This window comes from Castanea sativa, chromosome 6, assembly GCF_040712315.1.
Source record: "Castanea sativa cultivar Marrone di Chiusa Pesio chromosome 6, ASM4071231v1".
Lineage (NCBI taxonomy): Eukaryota > Viridiplantae > Streptophyta > Magnoliopsida > Fagales > Fagaceae > Castanea > Castanea sativa.
The window spans coordinates 16,117,430-16,140,790 of record NC_134018.1 but is presented as its reverse complement, the minus strand read 5'-3'; the positions used below and the strand labels follow the sequence as shown (position 1 = coordinate 16,140,790).

The 23,361-nt window shown below is 37.7% G+C and overlaps 2 protein-coding genes across 2 annotated transcripts; both read right to left on the bottom strand.

Moving 5' to 3' along the window:
- Window positions 1-1,167: 1,167 nt before the first annotated feature.
- Window positions 1,168-1,763, bottom strand: LOC142638216 (uncharacterized). Its single transcript, XM_075812234.1, has one exon. It carries the CDS (start codon window positions 1,500-1,502, stop codon window positions 1,233-1,235), a length of 270 nt encoding a protein of 89 aa, XP_075668349.1. The 5' UTR covers window positions 1,503-1,763; the 3' UTR covers window positions 1,168-1,232.
- A 15,927-nt stretch (window positions 1,764-17,690) lies between these two features.
- LOC142638215 (uncharacterized) lies at window positions 17,691-18,245 on the bottom strand. The gene has a single exon (XM_075812233.1). The coding sequence runs from the start codon at window positions 18,022-18,024 to the stop codon at window positions 17,755-17,757; it is 270 nt and encodes an 89-aa protein (XP_075668348.1). The 5' UTR covers window positions 18,025-18,245; the 3' UTR covers window positions 17,691-17,754.
- Window positions 18,246-23,361: the final 5,116 nt, after the last annotated feature.

Genomic DNA, 23,361 nt, shown 5'->3' with positions numbered 1-23,361 from the left:
GGGTGAGGCTATGGGCAAGTTTTTATGCTCGTGGGCACCCGGTGGGCTAGCCTAGTAGCCCAACTCATTGGCCCAACCCGCTGCCCAGTCCAATAACTCAAAATTCATAACAAAAATATATAGGAGGTGTATGAAGGATTGATTTTACAATATTATAGAGGAATTTCTTAAGAAAACTCTCCCGACCACTAAGATACTTAAAGTAATTGTGTTAAATCTAGTTTACTAAATATATATTTTTCTAGTAGTTAAGTAAATTTAAATTAACCATTTGACATTTTTTTTATTAATACAAAAATAAAAAACTTTTTAAAGCCTTAATAAAAAAAATGAAATAGGTTTCCATCAACAAAACAAAAAGTAAATAGATTTGATGGTTAAAAAAATTGTAAGTATTAAATTTTTTGATTATATCCTTTAAAAAAATAGATTGATTATACCCTTATAAAAACTTAATTCTTTCCTTACAAAAATAATAAAATAATATGCTAACACAATCCCATAAGTAACCCATTATGCTCAATGCGATAGCCTAGCCCGCTAAAGACATAATGGGCATTGCCCATAGACAACATCATGAGCTAAGGTTTTCTTTTTCAATCCAACCCAACCCAACGTGTTACCTAGTTAATAGTCTATTATGCCAAGCCCATAGGCCAAGTAAAAATAGGTCGAGCTGGCCCAACTCAACCCATTAATGATCCTTACACGCAACCTATTTATCCACAACCCAACCCGACCTGCCCATTTGCCTCATCTAACTGAAACCCCCTTTACATTTTCTGATTGCAATTTATTTTTTCCGGTAGAAAGGGAAATTGCACTTCAAAGAAAGATTTTAATCACGTTTCTTGAAACAGATGCTATAAAATGGGTAAATGAAAATAATTTGAATATTTCTCAGTTCTGCTTTATCCTGTTCAAATTCGACCAAATATAACATCAATAAAAATAAAAAAAATCGACCAAATTCAATTCATTCTAAAACCCAAACATGCCTATAAAAACGAAGATAAAAAAATAAAGAGGAACATGTCACGAATAAACGAATATTAGCAATTATAGCCAAAAATGACTATAAAAGTTGAATACTGAAAAACTCCGACTGCTGTCTTAAATCGACCATTAGTAAAATGAAATTGGTAGGGATAAGGATAACAGAAAAAATTTGGGATGAAGCAATTTATATTCATTCAAAACTTGGCCACATATTTACAAGAAGTGTAGGGGGTTCAGTTAGGACCCCAACAACTCAAATACATGACTTTTCTCAAAGATTCTTCACTCTGCTTTAGCTTCTCGTTGTTCACTTTACTAGATATAGCCGAGGAAGACTGAGCTGAGAGTTTCTTGGCTTGATAGTATGATCTGATATTGTTCTTCGCAAGCTGGTGAAGTGACCTTAGAGGATAGTTCCATCTGCAAACACCTTGGTCTTTCAAAGCCTCAACTGCACCAATACTCGCTGCCACCATCCAAGAAGCTTTACTTGTTGCACTCATACTTCTTTATTGCTCTAACTTGGAACTGAAACAAATGGAAATTTGGAAGTTCGGATGATGGAAAATAGATTTTGGGTTTTTTATTTTGAATTTTGATGGTGCTCAATGTAAGGAAAGGGATCTTATATAATGTGTGAAGATAGTGGCAGGTGAGAAGATTTTGGGTGCAAAACTATAGGTAGTTTTGCCAGCAGTTTGGGAGAAAACCCTGGTATTTGGACTCCAAAACCATTTGCTTTGCTCATAGGCCGTGCCTTTGAATTTGGGGTTTTGGACACTAGAAAGAGACAGAAGCACTGATAAAGAAATCAATTAAAGAGACATGAGGGTATGACTAATGGATAAAGAAAATGTTGGTGGGGTTGCTAATCCTTTGCTTTATTCTGAAGTTATGGATGCATAGGGGGATTAGGATCCAATGCAATAACTAGGGTAATGCACGGTGCAGTTTACTCAAATCCTTTACAAATTTTTTACACTTTTCACCTTTTTAACTTTTATTTTTTACTTCTCTTAAATTTTTTTTTCTTAATTTTTGAATCAATGGTTGAGATTGAAAGTTACTTTTTTGTAACTTTCAATCTCAACCATTCATAGGAATTGCATCAAGTGCAATACCCTAGATATTGCACCTGATCTTAATCCGTATATGAGCTGCTTCATCTAGCCCTATTTTTCCTTTTGTCTTTGTCATCAAGTAATAAAAGGAGGTCTGGGAAGACGTGGCAAAATAGGCAGGCCAGGTCGGTCGGGCCAATTGGGTTCGGGTCTAAAAGTGGGTCATTTAAAATGGGTTAAGAATAAATCAGGTCGTTCAGGTTGCTCCAGACAATAGTTTGGCTTTCCAAAAAATAAAATGATAAATTTGTAAAAATAGAGAGTTAGAAAATACTTTAAGGAATAGTTCAATTTTTGAGGTGAACATATTATCTTCAATGAATTTTACAAAATAAATTATGAATAGTATATTACAAAATAATCATATATTCTTACGCATCGCATGTGTTTGTGACTAATAATAATAATAATAATAATAATAATAATACTTATACAACAATATAGTGTGATAAAGACATTTGGATTAAAAATTCATACTCCCCCGTCTAAATTGGTAATTAATCCCTCAAAGCTGCAAAAATCAAAATGTCCACCTAATCCATATGTGTGATCTATCGCTCTCTACCACAAGGGGAAAAAAAAAACCTATTTTTACTAATAGAACTATGTGTGTGTAAACTTTGCTAATAAATTTTGCATTAAAAATATGATTTTGTATGACATTTGGCTGTTTGCTTATTTAGGACCAAAAATTAAAAGTTTAGAATTTTGAGATACGGGTGCTGATGTGTTATTTAGCTCCACCCAAAGGATTGTATGGTACTTGTTTTTTTCCCATGAGTAAGATGACTTTATAATTGTGTATTATTATTTATTAGATTTTTATATACTATAGTAAATTTTTTTTTTTTTTTGAGAAACTACTATAGTAAATTTTTAATTACAAGATTTAAATCATCAGTTTAATAAACATATAATGAAATTGCTTATTCTTAACTTTGAGAGAGAACTGCATATTCTTAACTTTGAATTCTTGAGAGTCACGTGTATTCTACTAGAATTGATAATATTTGTTTGCTAGTTGAAATTTATATATGAAAAAATTCAACAATTATGAAGAAAAAAAAAACTAGTATTGAAAATGAAACTTCACCATTATGAGCATATGTAGATGGACATCTGCACTTCAAAAAATAATTGTTAAATGTTTTTAAATCATGCTAATGGCTACTCGGGAATCAAAAATCAATAAACTATTAATATGTTTTCAAAGTGGTTGCACTAGTACTTATTCTTCCAATTTCTATCACAAATATGGAATGAACATTTTCACTCATAAATATTATCAAAACTAACTTTTTCAATAAAATGGAAAACAATATTTTAACAAACTTGTTGATTTTGCACATCAAAAGAAAAGTTGCAAAGTATTAAGGAACAATTATTTGTGTTTTTATTTAGTTTATATTTTATTAAAACTAAATAGATACTGTAGGGACACTGAAATTATTCCCCGAAGTACACTCCTCGGGATTTACTATAAAGATCCACAATTCAAATACAAGTAAATAACAGGAAATAAACACTCTACAGTGGGAAAAACAAGTAGTAGGTCTCTTTCACCATTAATATGCTACCGTTACTATTACAAATTCTCAAGTGCATTCTCGTGGTGTCACACTTAGTGTTTCTCTCTTTCTCTTTCTTGTTTTTCTTGCACATATTTCTCCTTTTCTTTTTCTTCTTTTTTGGATCCCTTGCCTTTTGCCTCTCTCCACCTTTTATAGCTTCAATCATTGTTCTTATCATTACAACTGTTATGTTCCCATCTAGAGTTTCAGGGATATTTCTTCCTTACTTTATCGATATCTTCACCTTCTTATCCTAGAATTCTTTATCGATATCTTCACATTCTTATCTTGGAATTCTAACTACCCAGGGGTTACATGTACTATTCAAGCTGTCTTATGCGCAATTAATGCAGCAGAAGTCAAGTAAAAACCCCCTCATATATGCGGAGGTAAAGATCTTTCTTCTTGCACCTTCTAGGATTTTCCCGTGGTTATTAATGTCTTCCACAGGTCACGCATTGATTATCCGCGCTTCATGCCTCAAATAAGCTAATACTTTCCCTTTTTCGCGAGAACAGGCTGACCGTGGTACTCAACCTTGTCCTCAACATCTAGGACGATCCAGTTTTCAACTCTCTTATGGATTATCACCTTTTGAGCTTTCCCCTCAACACGCTAGTCAAGCCCAACTACTTTCCCGTGGCCCAGTAACTTCTTGGGCTTAAGGCCCGAGTAGAGACTACTCCACTCCCCGCAATAGCCCCCCACGATCTACAGGTCATCATTAATGACGTTGGGATCGTGGTTCAATAAAATCGTGGCAATCATTAACTGGCATTTATGAACAATGGTAGCGTCAGGCAATAAATGCCACGGACACGCCTGAGCTTCCAGCCCCACGATCTTTAGCGTGTGTCTTTAATGAACGGTTAGGTAGGCCTTTTTCAAAACGGAAAAAAGGGAGAGAAAGGAAGGGTCTCTTCTGTCCTTCCTCTCCCCCATTTTTCCTATATAAAGGAGGCCTTAGCCCCCTTTTTTTTTTGTTCTTCTTTCATTTTCTCTTCAAAACTCCAAAGATTTTCTCTCTACTTCCTTTTCTGACGACCTTCAGGCGACCACCAACGACCTTCCCTTTTTCTGCCTTTCCTCCATATTGTAAGTCCGTCTTTCCCTTCACTCTTTAGATTTAGTTTCTGTCACTCCCTTCCTCTTAATTCTTGCTTTGCCTATTATGGGGAAGTTTAAACCTATAGTAGATACTCCTGAGAGACTAGTTGAGTTTAGGAGGAAGTAAAACTTCCCTGAGGATATAGAGGTGAGCTATTTCTCGGAATCTGAGGTAATACTCTCTAAAGGGGAAGGTAGAGTGGTGATCCCACTCGTTGCTGTGGTAGAAGAGGGAGTTAAATTTCCTATAAGTGACCTTTTCACCAATTTTTTACGTCATTTTAAGGTCTGTCCCAATCAATGTACTCCCAATGTTTTTAGGATAGTTAGCAAAATAGACACTTTTAACAAGAAGCTCGGGTTAAAACTTACCGAACACGACATCAACTACATTTATAGTTTTCAAGATAGTAAAACCTCTAGGTTTTACTTTAAAATCCGTCACGGGGAAGTGAGGCTCATTTTTGGTCTTCCGGATTCCGACAAGGAAACAGAAGGAGACTACTTGATCATCTCGAGGAATCGGTACCCCAGCGGGATCCATTGCCCCACGCGCGGGTAAAGCAGGTGGGTAGACTCTATAGGATTTCAATTTTCTATTAACTTATTATCTCTAATTGTTATATTTTCATGATATTTTTAACATTCTATGTGACTAACATTTGCCTACTTTTTTCTCAAAGGATCATGCATTCAAGAAGAAGAGGCAGCTGATCAACTCCACGGATTTGAATAGATTGCTAAGATCCCCAATCTACCCTCATACCGACGGTCAACTCCATGTAGCTTACTTGATTCACGGATATTCCCTCATAAACCCAAGCTTTCAAGCTGCGCGAAAGGTTATCACTATAAGGTACCCTTTACTCTCTTACATAGACATTCGTCGCAAGGAGTACATCCTTTCTCCTTCCGAACGTGTGCGCCGATAAGAAAGGCAATACAGAATTAATTATACTCCCCCTTTCACTCCCGAGGACTTAGGAGTCACTGTTGTTGTTCCCACCTCGGCTAATCGTCCTCGGTGTAGAAGAAAGAAGAAAATGGGTAACACTGATACCCACAGCCCTTCTCCACCCCGAGAAGTGACAAACATTCCAACAACCATCCCTTTAGAAGATTCCCCTACTGAGATGCCACTTCAAAAAGGTAAGATTACCCTTGCCCCAAATTTTGGGTACGCCCACTGGGCCCCAAGGTCAAACACCTCATCGGGCTGTAACTACTTCAACACCTCCTCCAGTTGTCGTGGCAACTATTGCCCTAGCCCGTGAAATTAGGGCTAGGTGTAAACGTCCAAGGGGTTTGAGCTTCGAGCAACCCTTAACCATCTTTGATTCTAAGAATTCTCCTTCGGACCTACATGACTCCCACATTGACGCCACGGGCGCCCCAGCCTACATAAAGGCATTTATGGTGGATGGGGAAGTTCTTGCTGCCACAGACAGAGTAAGGCCCTAGAGTGACGGCTGTGGAGGAAAAGTGGTGGAATGCATGGGGAAAGCTCTCCTTCTTCCTGAGGATATGAAACATTGGACAAAGTGGGATGTTGAATCCTTGCTGCTCAATATGAAGAGAAAGCTATCATGGTAACAAGCAATCCTTATCTCATTTTCTTCTTCGTCTTCTTTTTTTAGTCGAATCTTAGTTTTGCATAACTCTTGGCAGGGATAACAATGTTCTATGGTAATGAAGGAAGGAAACTTGGCAGCCAAGGCCAAGATTGAAGAGTTGAACACCAACAATGAAGATCTTCTGAAGAAGATCTCGAATGTAATGAATAAAGTCTCTGAATCCAAGAAGCTTAGAGCTGAGGCCAAGGAGAACACCAAGGCCATTACCGAGAGGAAGGAAGCTTTGGAGAAGGAGCTTTAGGAAGTGAAGAAAGCTTTTGCAGAGAAAGATGCTAAGTTAAAAGGATATGTGGCAGTTGATGATTCCCAAATTCAAGAGTCTTACAACCAAAGCCAATACGATTGAAATGCCTCTGTGAAGCTTGAAGTACAACAAAACCTGCAGGTTTACTTCTCTGAGGGATGGTTTGTAGCTCTTGACAAGATGCAAGATGCATCCTCCTCTTCTCTAAGGCAGGAAAGTAGCATCCCAATCCTTCAGAAGCTTTTTATCATTCCTAACCCCGAGATTCAAGCAATCATCAACGATAAATCTACCGTCCGTAAAGTTGTGGTCCTATCGTAGGGTCAAGAGGAGAGGTGACCTGCTCGGTAGCCGTGCCTACCACTGAGGAACCGCCTCGCGTTTAAGCCCTTTTTTTTACTGTTATCTTCATTATCTTTTTCTTTTAGATGGTTTTTGTTTTTTGAACACTTTCCTAGTTTGCCCGATTTCTGGGGGCCATAACTTTGTATTTGTTTTTGTCAAGTACCTTAGACTTTTATGTACAAAATATGTTTCCAAGTTTTTTCATTTACTTATGCCTCCTATTCATGCTTTCTTAACTACTTTAGATGTTTAACAATTTTTCTTACATAACTTATACTGTAGAAGTTGCACCATTTGTTCTTCGGGATTTCTATTAAGAATTAAACCATTATATCTTAGAAATATTAAAGATAAGTAAAAGTTCAATTCATTTCTTACCGAGGTGTTGGTGTAGGTCTTTCATTACGGAATTTATCTTCCATATTTCCTCAAACTATAGCTTTGCTTTTCAATAGAACTCCTTTGAAATTTTAATATTATTCTCTGCCGAGCAGCCCCGAAATAAGATTGAGTTAAGAAGCTCAGTTTTTCCCGAAGTAAAAATAGGGTCTAATACCACAGATGTTATCTTTGCGAAGTTTTAATTTTGTTTCCCAATAGTGACCCTAGATTCAGACAAAGATAAGAAACTCAGTTTAAAACTTACCCGAAGCAAAGACAGTGTCTAGTACCTCAGATTTTATTTCTGCGAAGTTTTAATTTTGTTTACTAATAGTGACCCTAGAGTCAAACTAAGACAATAAACTCAGTTTAAAACTTACCCAAAGCGAAGACAGGGTCTAGTACCTCAAGTTTTATTTTTGCGAAGTTTTAATTTTGTTTCCTAATAGTGACCCTAGAGTCAGACTAAGAAAAGAAACTCAGTTTAATACTTACCCAAAGCAAAGTCATAGTCTAGTATTTCAGGGTTTATTTTCCTTTGTTGTTTGGCATTCCCATCTAAGCCTTCATGGGACTTTCTATTGTTTACAAAACTAAAACACAACTGAAGATCAAATAGTACACATCTCTTATATAATAATCAAAAGTAATACTTCTTTAAATTAAATACATTCCATGGCCTTGCCATAAGCTTTCCAGCAATAGATGTTACCCTATAAGCCCTTCCTAGGTTGGACCAAGTTTTCCCATAGCAAGATCTCGAGTATTCCCCACAACCTTCCCCAGTACCAAATCTCTCAGAATAAACTCTCTACTTTTGACACCCTTATTATATCCTCGACTAATTTTCTACCGATAGTTTGCCAACCTTACCGAAGTGTTGTCACGGTTTTCTTCTATCAAGTCCAAATGCTTACAAAGTAGCTAGTCGTTCTTTTCGACTTGAAACTCCTCGGTCTGAGAGGTCGGCAGCCCTATCTCCACAGGAATCATGGCTTCCGCACCATATGTCATTGAGAAAGGTGTTTCTTTAGTAGAGCATCGTGGAGTAGTTCAGTATGCCCATAACACACTCAGAAGCTCTTCCGTCCACCGTCCCTTCAAATCGTCAAGTCTTCTATTCAAGCCATTCACAATAGACTTGTTGGTCACTTCAGCTTGACCATTGCCTTGGGGATAAGATGGAGTCAAATACCTATTAGTAATCCCTAACTCCAAGCAGTACCTCTAAAACGCCTTGCTATTGAGTTGTAGACCATTTTCTGATATGAGAACATTCGACACACCGAACCGCGTACAATGTTCTTCCATACAAATCTTTTAACATCCGTATCTCGAATGTTTGCGAGGACCCACTTAGTAAGATAGTCTGTTCCTATTAGGAGCCACCTCTTATAACCCGTGACCCTTGGAAAAGGCCCTACTATGTCCAGCCCCTACTGGGCAAATGTCCACGGGCTAGATATAGGGTTGAGAGGTCCCCCGGGTTGATGAATGCTAGGAGTAAACCTCTAGCACTAATCACACTTTTTAGAAAATTCCAGTGCTTGCTTGTGCATGCTCGGCCACCAATATCCTTAAGTAAGAGCTCAGTGTGCTAACGACCAGCCTCTCGTGTGACTTTCACATATTCCTTCATGTAACTCTTTCAGAAGTACTTCAACTGTCTTGGGGTGTACACACAACAGATGGGGTCCTAAATATGACCTCTTATATAACTTCCCATCTTCGAAGACCCAGCACCACGGAGACCTGCACTTGATTTGGTCGGCCTCTTTCTTATCCTCAAGCAAACTTCCATTCCGGAGATAAGCCATTATGGGATCCATCCAGTTGACGGACGGATGTATGCTTAGGACTACGACATTGTTGGAGGGAGTTAAAATAGAAAAAGGTAAAAGTTCAACAAACACAATCCTTGGAAGTGGATCAGCCATTGTAGAAGTTAGAGTGGCTAGAGAATCAGCATGACTATTGCCACCCCTAGAGATATGTGATATCTCTAATTTCTTGAATTGACACTTCATTATTCCGACCTCCTTCAACTAACTTATCTTTCTCTGGTCTTTAGCTTCGAATTCTCCCGTGACTTGACTAACAACCAACCACGGATCACAATACAAATGTACCTTATTTGCCCCAATCTGTTTCGACATTTGGAGCCCCGCAAGGAGTGCTTCATATTTGGCCTCATTGTTGGATGCGGGGAAACCCAGTCTGAATGACTCTCAACTCTAATTCCTTTCAGAGAAATAAGTATAATCCCAACCCCTGCTCCTTGGTAATTCAACGCCCCATCTACGTACACCTGCCATACGTTTTCCCGAGGTTCCATTGTCTTGCCCTCATCTATCCGTAAATTTCAAACTGCTTGGGTGTGAATTCTGCAATGAATTCTGCTGAGACTTGCCCTTTGATAGAGGTTCGGGGCTTATATTGTATATCAAAGGCTCCCAAAGAATCCCCCCACTTGGCTATCCTCCCCATAAAGTCTTATTTATTGATCAATGATTGCAAGGGGTGCTCAATTAGCACAATTATAGTGTGGGCTTGAAATTAGTGGGGCAACCTCCGCACAACATGAATTACTACTAGCATGGCTATTTACAAAGGGAGATACTGCGTCTCTGATTCCACAAGAGTTAAATTGATATAAAAGATTGGTTTTTGAATTCCTTGATCCAACCTTAGCAGAACAGTACTCACCGCATGATCAGTTACATCTAAATCTATATACAGCATTTCTTCGGGAACTGGCCTTGACAAAATGGGAGCCCGAGACAGGTATAGTTTCAACTCTTCGAAAGCTTGCTAGCATTCATCCGTCCACTGAAAGCCTTTCCACTTCTTCAACAACTGGAAAAAGGTTCAACATCTATCCGTAGACCTGGAAATGAAACAATTGAGAGTCGCGGTCATCCCTGTAAGTCGCTGGACCTCCTTAGGACTCCGAGATGATTTTAAATTTTGCAGAGCTACAATTTGGTCCGAATTAACTTCTATACCCTGATGCGTCACCAGGTAGCCCAGAAACTTTCCCAAGCTAACCTCAAAGGCACATTTTGAGGCATTCAACTTCAAATGATGCTTCCGTAGTGTCTCAAACGTTTCTTCGAGATCCGTGAGATGATCCTTAGTGGCCTTCCTCTTTACTACCATGTCATCGATGTATGCTTCCATATTTCTTCCTAATTGCTCTTTGAACATCTTGGTTACCATTCTTTGATAGGTAGAGCCCGCATTCTATAACCCGAATGGCATGACCTTATAATGAAAATTACCAGTGGGGGTAACAAAAGAAGTCTTCTCTTGGTCCTCAGGGGCCAGCGCTATCTGGTGGTATCCTTGGAAAGCATCAAGAAAACTCATCCTGGGATACCCAAAAGTTGCATCAACAAGCTGATCTATCTTTGGCACTAGAAAAGGATCTTTAGGACATGCCTTATTTAAGTCCGTGAAGTTGACACATACTCTCCACTTCCTATTCTTTTTCTTTACTACCACCGTATTAGCTAACCATTCGGGATAGTAAACCTCTTTGATTGCCCCAGCTTCTTTAAGTTTGTCCACTTCTTGCCTCACTACCTTAACATGCATATCTGAGGATCTACGAGGCCTTTGCTTCTTTGGTATATCATGAGGATCAACATTAAGTCGATGACCAGATAAAATCTGGATCCACCCCAGGCGCTTCATATGGGCTCCATGCAAACACATCTAAATTTTTTTATTAAAAACAAGACTAACTCTACTTTTTTCGACATAAGGAGTTTAGCTCCTTCCTGGAAATACTTGTCCCAAAGGTCAATATGTATCATCTCCAGCTGCTCACAAGTATCCTCGGGTAGGGACTGTAACTGTTACAAGGGATTTGATGACCCAGACTCAGCCTCCTACTTATGCCCCACAGCAACTATCTGGAACTTCCAAGCCATAGATTGATCTTTGCGTATTTCTACAAAGTCATACTTAGTTGGAAATTTCACCTTCTGGTGCAGGGAAGAGAGTACCACACCCATAGAATGGATCTAGGGGCTAGGGATGGCAATTTATGCCCGACCCGCAGGTACTCGGCCCGGCCCGGCCCTAATGGGCTGGGTTTTACCCGGTTCGATAAGGAATAGGGTTGGGTATGGGTTTTAAGAAAAAAACGCGAAGCGAGTCCGGGTCGGGTCCGGGTTTTATAAAAAATTCAGTTCGTTAGTTATGCAATTACTAAAACCCCCCTATATATATAGCTTTACTAACCCTAACTCCCTCATTTTTTCAGGCCTCCCTCCTCACCCTCGCTGCCTCACAAAAGCACACACCTCACACTGCCTCACACCTCACACAGCACACGGCCTCACATACGAGCACCCTGTCACTCACTTTCAATCTCACAACTCACACACTCACTCTCAAGCACTGCCGCGGCGCCGTCCAAGTTCTCTGCACCGCCGGTCCCATCCCTAGTTGTTACCGCCGGTCTATTCTCTATTATCCCATCCCCACTTGATGCCACCACAAGTCGCCTCCGTGAGCCACCATCTAAGGTAGCTCCGTCTCTTTCTCTTGCTCAATAGCCAGTCCCAAGTTGAGCCTCTATGGCTGAACCTAAGCACTCTTCCCTCTATCTCTAGATCTAAAACCCAAGGCCGAAGATCACAAGCTCTCTCTCTTTGATCTCCAACTCAGGGCCAAGAGTCTCTTCTCTCTCCATTTCTATTATTATCTTCTTCTTTATATTTATTTTTTGTTTGATCTGAAATCTCCTTCGTTGGTTTTGTTATTTCTGGGTTTGAGGATTGAAAAATGGGATTTTTTTTATTTATTTATTTGGGTGTGGCTGTGGAGATTTGAAAAGAAAGGATTTTTGGGATTAGTTGTTTGGCCGTGGGTTTGATGTTGAGTTTGGGGCTTATTTCAAAAAACGGGGCCCACGGGACCTGGCAGGGCGGATTGGGGCCCTATAAAAAAAATTCGTTAAATAATCGGGCCGGGTTCAGGTCATCAGTCCAGACCTGCAGGTCATGTTCGGGTATGCAAAAACCCGGCCCGAACCCAACCTGTTGTCATTCCTACTAGGGGAATCCAAGGATTTCCATGTAGGGAGAGTATGAGTGTACTACTATAAAGTGGACCATTTCTTTTCTTCCTTCCACTTCCACAGGTAGCGTCACCTGCCCAACTGGCACAACAATGCTTCCATCAAAGGCCACCAGGGGACTATCTAACTTCGTCAAATCCTCAAAAGTAAGTCCTAACCTTTATACAGATCAAGGTACATAATTTATGCCCTGCTCCCCTAATCTATCATGACTCTTTTAACATCAAAACCCCCAATCCGCAATATCACTACTAAGGCATCCTCATGGGGCTGAGCAATACCCTGCAGGTCTTTTCCCGTAAAGTCAATGCTCTTAGCCTCCCAGCGTCTCCTCTTAGGCACAGGTCCCTTTAATTCTAAGTCAGAGGCTGTGCTCACAGTCAACACCCTAGGTGGTGCCTTAAAAAGTCTCCACCTACTTCCTATTTGCATGTATTACCCCTATAAGTCCCCGAGCTGGTATTGATGTTCTTGTGGTGGAGCCACCTTTTAGGTCTTATGGGCATGAGTCATCCCATAATAAGAATTCTCCCAAGTATCCTGCCTTCTCAAGCTAGTGCAAGTGTTCCTTTAAGGTTCGGCAATCCTCCGTCATATGCCCACGGTCCCTATGATATGAGCAATAAAGGCTCTCATTCCGTCTGGTTATGTCCCCACTCATCTTGTTTGGCCAACAAAAGTATGGCTGATTCTTAATTTTTTCCACAATTCGATATACATGATCTTTATACAATGAGCTAACCAATTCAAACCTTGGTTTCTAAGCCTGTCAAAAGAAATCCCTCCAAGGTTAAGGAGCTTACTCCACCTTAATCTCTTTCTTCTCTCCTACAAGTACCTTTGCTTTAACTTTGTCTTGCAACTGATCATCCTCTTGTCTCTTATATTCCTCTTGCCGCTCCATCAGTTTGTTCATATCTGTAATTGACTTTAAGGCCCTCAAGTCAGAATCAATGGAAAGGCCCACCCTAAAGGTACTTGCGGAATTCCCCCGTTATCTCCCCCAATCTCATTATACAACTCCCAGTAACGATTCCAATAAGCTCTAAGGGTCTTTCTCTCCTTCATTACTAACGTGAGGACTGAGGCGAATGGTTTTAGGGTCCTATTACACGTCACAAACCTGGCCCCAAATGTTTTGATAAGCTCTTCATAACCCCAGATAGCCTATTTTTCTAGTTCGTCAAACCATTTCATAGCTATCGGACCTAGGCTAGAAGGAAATATTTTACAAATCAGGGCCTAATTCTTAGAGTATATGGTTATGCTTTGATTGTAATGACTGGCATGCTCCACGGGATCCGCCTTGCCATCATAAATTGTGAAAGTCGGCCTAGTAAATCTCTTTGGTAAGTCGGTTTTCTCTATTTCTTCCAAGAATGAAGACTGAGATATTTGATGCAAAGCCTTGCTCATGGCATCCTCACTAGAAACATTCGGAGTCGCAAAGACTTAAGAATGAGGAACTGGGCCTTTCAACCTCTTTCCCCCTTGCTCCTCTCTTCTACTCTTGTAAGGAGGTGGAGAAACTGTTTTCTCCCTGAGGGGAGTTTTCTCTTGCTCCTCATGAGAATAAGGTGATCTCCTATCCCTCTTTCTGTTCCCATCATCCCTTCAACGCTTATCCCCTTAGGAGTGACTAGGTGCCAAACTTGGTTTTCTCTGGTGACCCAGATCCTTGTCTTTACGGTGTAGCAAATCTTTATCCTTCTCAACATTTCTTTGCTACAAAGCCACTTGCTCTTTCAACCTCTCCACCTCCACTTCCCTATTCGCATAGGACGGGCCCTCCACATTGGTAGCCAACCCCTCACTTTGTAGAGGTGGACTAGGTTGTCGTTGAGTCTCCTTATGAAGTTCCAACTTCATACTTCGATCCACGTGAACAGACTCTTGATTTAGCCATGGTTTCAGACAACCCAACTCTTGAGTCTTCTGGTTGGTAGAGTGATTCCCATAAACGGCACCAATTGTAAGGACATTGAAATTAGTCCTCGAAGTACACTCCTCGGGATTCACTATAAAGATCCACACAATCCAAATACAAGTAAATAACATGGAATAAACACTCTACAGTGGGAAACACAAGCAGTGGGTTTCTATCACCATTAATATGCTAATGTTACTATTACAAATTCTCAAGTGCATTCCCGCGGTGTCACACCTACTGTTTCTCTCTTTCTCTTTCTTGTTTTTCTTGCATAGATTTCTCTTTTTCTTTTATTTTTTTTGCCTTTTGGCCTCTCTCCACCTTTTATAGCTTCAATCATTGTTCTTATCATTACAGCTGTTCTGTTCCCATCTAGAGTTTCAGGGATATTTCTTCCTTACTTTATCGATATCTTCACCTTCTTATCCTGGAATTCTAACTGCCCAGGAGTTACGTGCACTGTTCAGGCTGTCTTATGCGCAATTAATGTGGTAGATGTCAAGTAAAAACCCCCCTCATAAATGTGGAGGTAAAGATCTTTTTTCTTCTTGCGCCTTCCAAGAGTTTCCCGTGGTTATTAATGTCTTCCAGAGGTCACGCATTGATTATCCGTGCTTCATGCCTCGGATAAGCTAATACTTTCCCATTCCATGGGAACAAGCTGACCATGGTACTTAACCTTGTCCTCAACATCTAGGACGATCTAGCTTTCAACTCTCTTATGGATTATCATCCATTGAGTTTTCGCATCATCACACTGATCAGGCCCAACTACTTTCCCATGGCCCAGTAACTTTTTGGGCTTAAGGCTCGAGTAGAGACTGCTCCACTCCCCACAGATACTATATTTATATTTCATTTATTAATTTCGCTTTGAATCTTAATTATTTCTTACTTGAATTATAAAAAATAAAAATAAAAAAGTTGTTCTTGTTTTGACTCTCTTAAAGACAAAATTATGGTTCCACCCATAGGATCTCCCCCGCCCCCCCCCCCTTTTTTTTCCTTAAGTAATAAAAGAATTAAAATTAAAATTTTTTATTCTAGCCTTTGGCCCCCAAAATTTTATGAGCTTCTTTCTTTCAAAACGGAAAATGTGTTGAATTTTCTAAATTCTACTAATATTCAATAGGTTCTAGCTTCAAGAAATCAAATTAAATACCCTTGACCTTGTAATTCAGGGGCAAAGCCAAAGGGGGGCAGCTACTTCCCTTGACTCCTCCTAAAAACTCTATTACACACACACACACACACACACACACACACACACACACATATATATATATATATATATATATATATTAGGGCTATCCAGCACCCGCCCGGCCCAAAGAATCCGATCGGCCCGACGATCTCCGACCCGATAACTGCTCGATTTGAGTGGTGGTTCAGTCAGCTGCGGGTCACCGGCGTGAAGACCTGACACGATTGGTTCGAGTCTCAGTTTGACTACCTAAGAAACCGAAGAAGCTGACCCGCTCGTTGTGAACATTCATCGGCAAATATAATGAGATCTCGGCGCCAATGTGAACATTCATCGACAAATATAATGAGATCTTGACGCCGATGTGAACATTCATTGAGAAATATAATGAGATCTTGATCAAGTCTTGTGTTTAGGTGAAAAACCGGTAAGTCTAAACTCAAAACTCTGCTAAATCTTGACAAATATAGCGAGATCTCGGCCAAATCTCGAAGGATATGGAGGAATGTTGGCTAGATCTCGATAGATCTGTCGATATCTGGCAAGATTTCAGCCAAAATTTGGCCAGATTTTGATCCCTGGTAATGAACCCGAAACCGCTCGATATGCACCCGAAACCGACAATACCCGATCCAAAGCTCCATACAGGTCAGCTTTGGGTTCTGATTTCTCCCACCTAAGTTTGTCGGGTCGAGTCCGAGTTGGGCACAAACCCGACCCAGGCCGATCCGTGGACACCCCTAATATATGTATATGCTTATGTAAAATGAGTTAGCCCTGGCATAGAATAGAAAAACAAGGAAACAGTTTTCTTAAACAAACTGTACATGATATGAAATAAATTATAAATGTCACCAAACTAAACTTGTTAAAACTGTTTACACTTTTGACCAATATTAACTCTTTTTATCTTTGTATCAAAAAAAAAAAACTCTTTTTATCTTTTTTCTTTTTTCTACTTAACTAAATTTCCTTCTTTTCTCGTTTGAAGTTCTGCCCGTGGAGCTCTAATTACACATAATAACAATAATAATAATAATAATAATAATAATAATAATAATGTCTTGCACAGTACTAAAGCATTAAAATGTCCATTACATTTTTCTCCTTGATCTCTTGCATTTTCATGGTTTCAAAATTTGAGTTTTTACCATAAATTCAAAATTTTAAATGATTAAAAGAATAGAGAAAAGTTGAAATTTATTTTCTCAATTTATTTTGAGAAATCAAATTAGGTCTCTAAACTTTATGTATATAGATTAATCACTTACTTTGATGATTGATCATCAATACTACGAATTAAATACTTTACAATTGTTTAATTTTAATAGGCTTTGTATGACAATTATTTTTTGTTTATAATTTTATTATTAATAGCCATCAATAATTTTAGGTTATTTTTTAATTATTGTCTTTTGATCTTGCCCTCTAAACTAAACTAAAATTCTAGCTCTACCGCTGCCTTGTATTTATATCTAAAGACATGTTTGTTAGGGTAGTTTAATAACATATTTCAGTTTTTAAATAACATTATACATATTTTTAAACGTTTTTTTACCTACGTATTTCCAAAAAATACAAACTTTCTTACCAACGGCCTCTAACCCTCCTAAGCAACAAATTCTGGCTTCGTCCTTACTGGTGACGGACAGGGTGGCAATTTTCATAAAATGCTTATCTGCTTATCATTGTAGAACTCATCCAAAACTCCCCCCCTTTGCATTTTCTGATTGCAATTTATTTTCATCGGTAAAAATCAAAGAAAGATTTTAATCACGTTTCTTGTAACAGAACAGATACCATAAAATGGCTAAATAAAAATAATTTGAATCTCTCTCAGTTCAGCTTTATCCTGTTCAAAAATCAAAATATAACAAATTCAAATCATTCTCTAACCCAAACTTACCTATAAAAACGCAGATAGAAATCAAAGAGGAACATGTCACAAATATACAAATATCGGCAAAAATGACTATAAAAGTTGAATACTAAAAAGCTCCGACTGCTGTCCTAAATCGACCATTAGTAAAATGAAATTGGCAGGGATAAGTATAACAGACAAAAATTTGGGATGAAGCGATTTATATTCATTCAAAACTTGGCCTTATATTTACAAGAAGTGTAGGGGATCAGTTAGGACCCCAACAACTCAAATACATGACTTTTCTCAAAGACTCTTCACTCTGCTTTAGCTTCTCGTTGTTTACTTTACTAGATGTAGCCGAGGAAGACTGAGCTGAGAGTTTCTTGGCTTGATAGTATGATCTGATATTGTTCTTCGCAAGCTGTTGAAGTGACCTTAGAGGATAGTTCCATCTGCAAACACCTTGGTCTTTCAAAGCCTCAACTGCACCAATACTTGCTGCCACCATCCAAGAAGCTTTACTTGTTGCACTCATACTTCTTTCTTGCTCTAAATTGGAACTGAGAAAAATGGAAATTTGGAAGTTCGGATGATGAATTATAGATTTTGGGTTCTGAATTTTGATGGTTCACAATGTAAGGGGAGGGGTCTTATATAATGTGTGAAGATAGTGGCAGGTGAGAAGATTTTGGGTGCAAAACTATAGGTAGTTTTGCCAGCAGTTTGGGAGAAAACCCTGGTATTTGGACTCCAAAACCATTTGCTTAGCTCATACGGTCACTCAGAACAGACAAGATAATAGATAAGGAACCAACTAATACAAGTGGGCATGACTAATAGATAAAGAAATAATTGGTGGGGTTGTTATTATGTTATTATTTGTTTTAAGCTAAACTGCAAAACTGATCTCTAACTTTCTTTAAATTTCATTTCAGTTCTCTAATTTTGCGTTCGTTCATTTCAGTCTTTTAAGTTTCAGATTTATTCAATTAAGGCATTTTCATTAACTTTTATTAAAAATTTATTGAAAAAAATCTGGAAAATATTTTTCAATCATTTATTGCATTTTTTTAATTTAAAAAATTTGAAGAAAAATTTATAAAATTGAAAAATTAACCACAACATATAACAAAAGTTAATGAAAAAGCCTTAATTGAATAAACTTAAAAATTAGAAGACTGAAATGAACAAACGCAAAGTTAGAGGAATGAAATGAAATCTAAAGAAATTTAGAGAGTTGGTTTTGCATTTTACTCTTTGTTTTATTATGAAGCAAACTATAGGTGGCTTGCTATCAAGTTTTAACCATTAACCCACCAATTCTATCTAATCGAATCCAACTACCACTAGTTGATTTTTCATGGGTTGGGTGGGATTGGTAGTAAATCTTTTGAAGCTTGAGCTTAGATTGGCAAAAATTTAACCGGATTATCTAAAGGGACCCAAACCATACTATTAACAATTTATGTAAAGTTATGCTTTTTACATAGAATCTATGTTGGCTATATTCTATGACAAAAGTTTCTAATTTTTTTTTTTTAATTTTGTGGGATTTAATTGTAATGCGTTTAGTATTAAATTAGTGAAGATTGTAAAAAAAAAAACAGTTAATCTTGCAACTAGCTTGCAACGGCAACACTCGCAAAAGGTCATGTGAGGAACACATGAGGAAGTTCAAGAGTCAATGTGTTTTGCGACTCATTTGCGACTTGGCCAACTCGCTAGATACATTGACCAGCTGAATTTTAAGTGTGACTTTCCTACCTTTCACCTAGGGTTGTCAATCCTAATCTGACAACCGACCCACCCGCCCAAAACGGCCGACCCGGACCAAAAACTATCAAACCTAATGCCAGTGACAATCGACAGTAGATTTCTACTTCTAGAAACCGAAACCGGCAAGTCGATTGGCGAGTCTTCATATGAAAAACGACTCCAACCGATCTCCCTATTGAAGCTCGCCATTCTCCAACCCTCCCCCTCTCTCTAAGACATAGATCCGGCAAAATCTGTTAAGATCTGGACCGATCTAGATAAGATTCATCGAGATCCAGTCAAATCACAACGAGATCCAGTCAAATCACAATGAGATCCATTGAGATCCAACTCGATCTTGACAACGTCGAGATCTGTCAAGATCCAACCAAATCTCGATGAGATTCATCGAGATTTGGCCAAATCTTTATGAACACTCTACTCTGTCGGTTTCACCCAAAACTGACCACCATAGACCCGAACCGAGACTAACTCGCCACAAGGTTTCCTATAGTCAACGGCGGGTCAGCTTGCCTTCCACCCAAAGTTGTCAGGTCGATTCCAGGTTGGGTATAAACTCGACCTAGACTGACCCATAGACAGGCCTACTTTCACTCACACTATATATACCCTTATTACCCACAAAATTATAAGAAAGCTAATCAGATAGAAAACCCTAAAGAGACGTTTCTACAACACCCACTTTTTAGAGAGAGCTACTCATCCTTAAGTGAGAATTCCTTTGTAGTCTCTTCTCCTTCCGCTCTCCTATTGTCATACCTTGGGAGGAGATTTTATCCAAACATAATCATTCAGAGTGTAGAGAGTGTTTTGGAACTTGGGAAGAATCAGGTCTTCGCCAAAATAAGCCAGTGAAGCTTGACAGTGCAATCGAGCGCTATTGCAAGATCCAAGAAGCTAGTGAAGACAAGACTCAGAGAAGTCCGTTGGTAACTGGAGCTTGGAGGGCTCAAGTATTTTGGGTAGATTAGGCTTGGAGGGTCTTTTTGGTTATCCTTGTACACCAACTTATTCACCAATGGATTATTTTGGCTTAGAAGGTCGCGGAGAGGTTTTTATGCCAAGTCCTTTGATTTTCCTCTTTGATAACACATCGCGATGTTATCTCGTGTTTGCATCTCTCTTTCCTTACTCTTTGTGTTTTATACTTAATTGTTAATTATGTATGTCCATGCACTAAGTAGTAGTTCCGATTTATTGCGCATTGATTACTCTTATTCCGCATCTAGTTAAGTAGATTACAAGCAATTAAGCAGTAATTTAAAAATTGGGGGTCGTAATTAGCTCTAGTAGTTTTACTATCTAGCTTTCAATTTTAAAATTATATGCTTTATAAATTATTGTACCTTATTTTAGGGTTGTTTGAATTTGTAGTTTTGATTTACTTTGGTATTCTTAAATTAGTAGTTGAATGAAAACCACCCTTCCATTTTATTAGGCCTAAGAAAATTGTCACAATTAAAAATCACACAACCTAACCCGATCACTACATGTTGTATAGGGTTCGGGATTTAAAAACTCGGCGTATGGATTAGGTGAAAAGTACCATAAACCCAAAGCCCATATGATCAATGCACACCCACAATGTAGGAGATTATATATTATGAGACCACCCTTTGTTTGAGGCCATGTTTTGCTTTTTTGTTAGTAATGAAGGGAGGTCTTGGAACATATAGATGCATGGCTTTTAAAAAACACAAATTGATTCCATCATTGTAATTGAAAATTTTTAATCCTGATTATAAAAAATGTTCAACGTTTTGCTAGGAAACAAATTAGTGAAACCTAGTATAAACTATAAAATCTAGAGGTCAATTTAAATGTTGTGATAGTAAGAGGTTGTATCAAATCATCTCAATTCCTTGGGTCTATTTGAGTTAACTATTTGTAAAAGCACATCTTCATATTTATAAGTAAAAATAATAATAATAATAACAACAACAACAACAACAATAAAAAGTGACTTAAATTTTGCATTTTGAGAAATGTGATTTTTAAAATCCATATATGTATACACACACACAAACAAATAAGCAGAGACCTTATACAGGAAAGAATGAGGTCCTGCTAAATGGTGCTCTTTTGCATTTAACATTTTTTTTTCTTTTTTACATCTTTCATTAAGTTTTTTTTACTGTTACCCAAAAGTTCACATTAACTTATCTTACTATTATCTTATTAATATTTATTAATTGCCTAAGCTCACACCACACATTTCTCTATTCTTCATGTCTTTTAGCATGCCCACCATTTTAGTAATTTTGAAAATTATAGCAAAAAAAAAAAAATAGGACTACTAGTAATAACTAACCACATAAGACCCGAAAGAGAGATAGAGAGACACAAAAATGTTGTGGATTGTTATGAAATGGAATGATCATAAGGGAAGGGAATGGAATGGAATTGAATGATCATAAGGGAATGAAATGAATGGAATGGAATATATTTAAGTAAGGGAAAGGAATGGAAAAGAATGGAATGGAATGGAATTAAGTAACCTTAATTGGATGTTTTAAAATAAAGGAATGAAAATGAATGGAATGTAAGTAATCTTGTTTGAGAGTAACATGGAGGGTATGGAATGGAATGGAATCATTTTCTGACAATATTACTATTAAACCCCTATTTTAAAATAAATGGATGAATATATAGGGGTATTTTGGGATTTTAGTAAAAAATTCATTAAATTTAATTACATTCCCTCCCATTCCTCCCAATTTCGAGGGGAATGAAAATTTGAGGTTTTAAGGGAATAGAGAGGAATGAGTGTTCTCTACTACCTATTCCATTCCCTCCCACTTAAACTCCCAAACAAGGGAATGGACTTTCCATTCCCTCATTCAAAACTCCCAAACAAGAGAATGAAAGAATATTCTAAAATTATTTTTTTTCATTCCTTTCCATTCCATTTCATTCCTTTCCATTCCATTTCATTCCCTCCTCCCAAACGAGGCCTAAGTGAGAGGGAATGGAATGGATAGGAGGGAACACTCATTCCTCTCTATTCCCCTAAAACATCAAATTTTCATTCCCTCTGAAATTGGGAGGAATGGGAGGGAATAGAATTAGATTTAATGAATTTTTTACTAAAACTCCCAAAATACCCCTATATATTCAATCATTTATTTTAAACTAGGAGTCTAATAATAATAGTATCATAAAATGATTTCATTCCATTCCCTTCATGTTACTCCCAAACAAGATTACTTACATTTTATTCACTTTCATTCCTTTCCATTCCTTTATTTTAAAATATCCAATCAAGGTTACTTAATTTCATTCTATTCCATTCTTTTTCATTCATTTCCCTTACTTAAATATATTTCATTCCATTCCATTCCCTTCCCTTATGAACTCCCAAGCAGAGCCTTGATGTCGCACTATCGATGAGTAGAAGATAGCGAAAGAGTTGGGCATAAATTAGTTGATTTTCATGGTCTTGTTACTTTTTGCATTTATCTTTAGTTTCATGATTTTTAAAAAAATAAATAAATAATCTTATCTTGAGAAGGCTACAAATATGCAGTGAAACTACTAAACTAATTTTTAATATCTTAAAATGTATATGTTTCTTTACTCTAATTTAGTTTACTTTTTCTTTATACTATATGTATAACATTATCCAAAACCGTCTTACATAAAATATCACAAAATTATCTGTGCATCGCACAAGCAACTTACTAGTTACATATAATTGTTTGTTTAAATTTTCAACTCTTGCAAAGGTGGTATTTTTGTCAAATGAGTATTTGGAGAATGCTTGTCTAAAACTATTCTTTCGGGTGAAAATTAACAAAAATGAGTTATAAGACCAATATTTGATCATAACCAATCTAAGACTAAGATTGATTTTTAAAAAATTAAAATTAAAAAGATTACACAGGGAGGGTGAAGACACCACACCTCCTCGTGAAGTATTTGACAATTTTGAATACACATAGGAGAAGAAAAAAAAATTTTGTTTGGTACTTGTTTTTCTCGCATGAGTAAGATGACTTTATAATTTTGTATTATTATTGATTATATTTTTTTATGCCATAGTAAATTCTCAATAACAAGATTTAGATCATTGGTTTAGTAAACATATAGTGAAATT

Bases quoted from the DNA above. Each gene is read 5' to 3' on its own strand.
- LOC142638216 (XM_075812234.1), bottom strand. From the start codon at position 1,502: ATGAGTGCAACAAGTAAAGCTTCTTGGATGGTGGCAGCGAGTATTGGT.
- LOC142638215 (XM_075812233.1), bottom strand. From the start codon at position 18,024: ATGAGTGCAACAAGTAAAGCTTCTTGGATGGTGGCAGCAAGTATTGGT.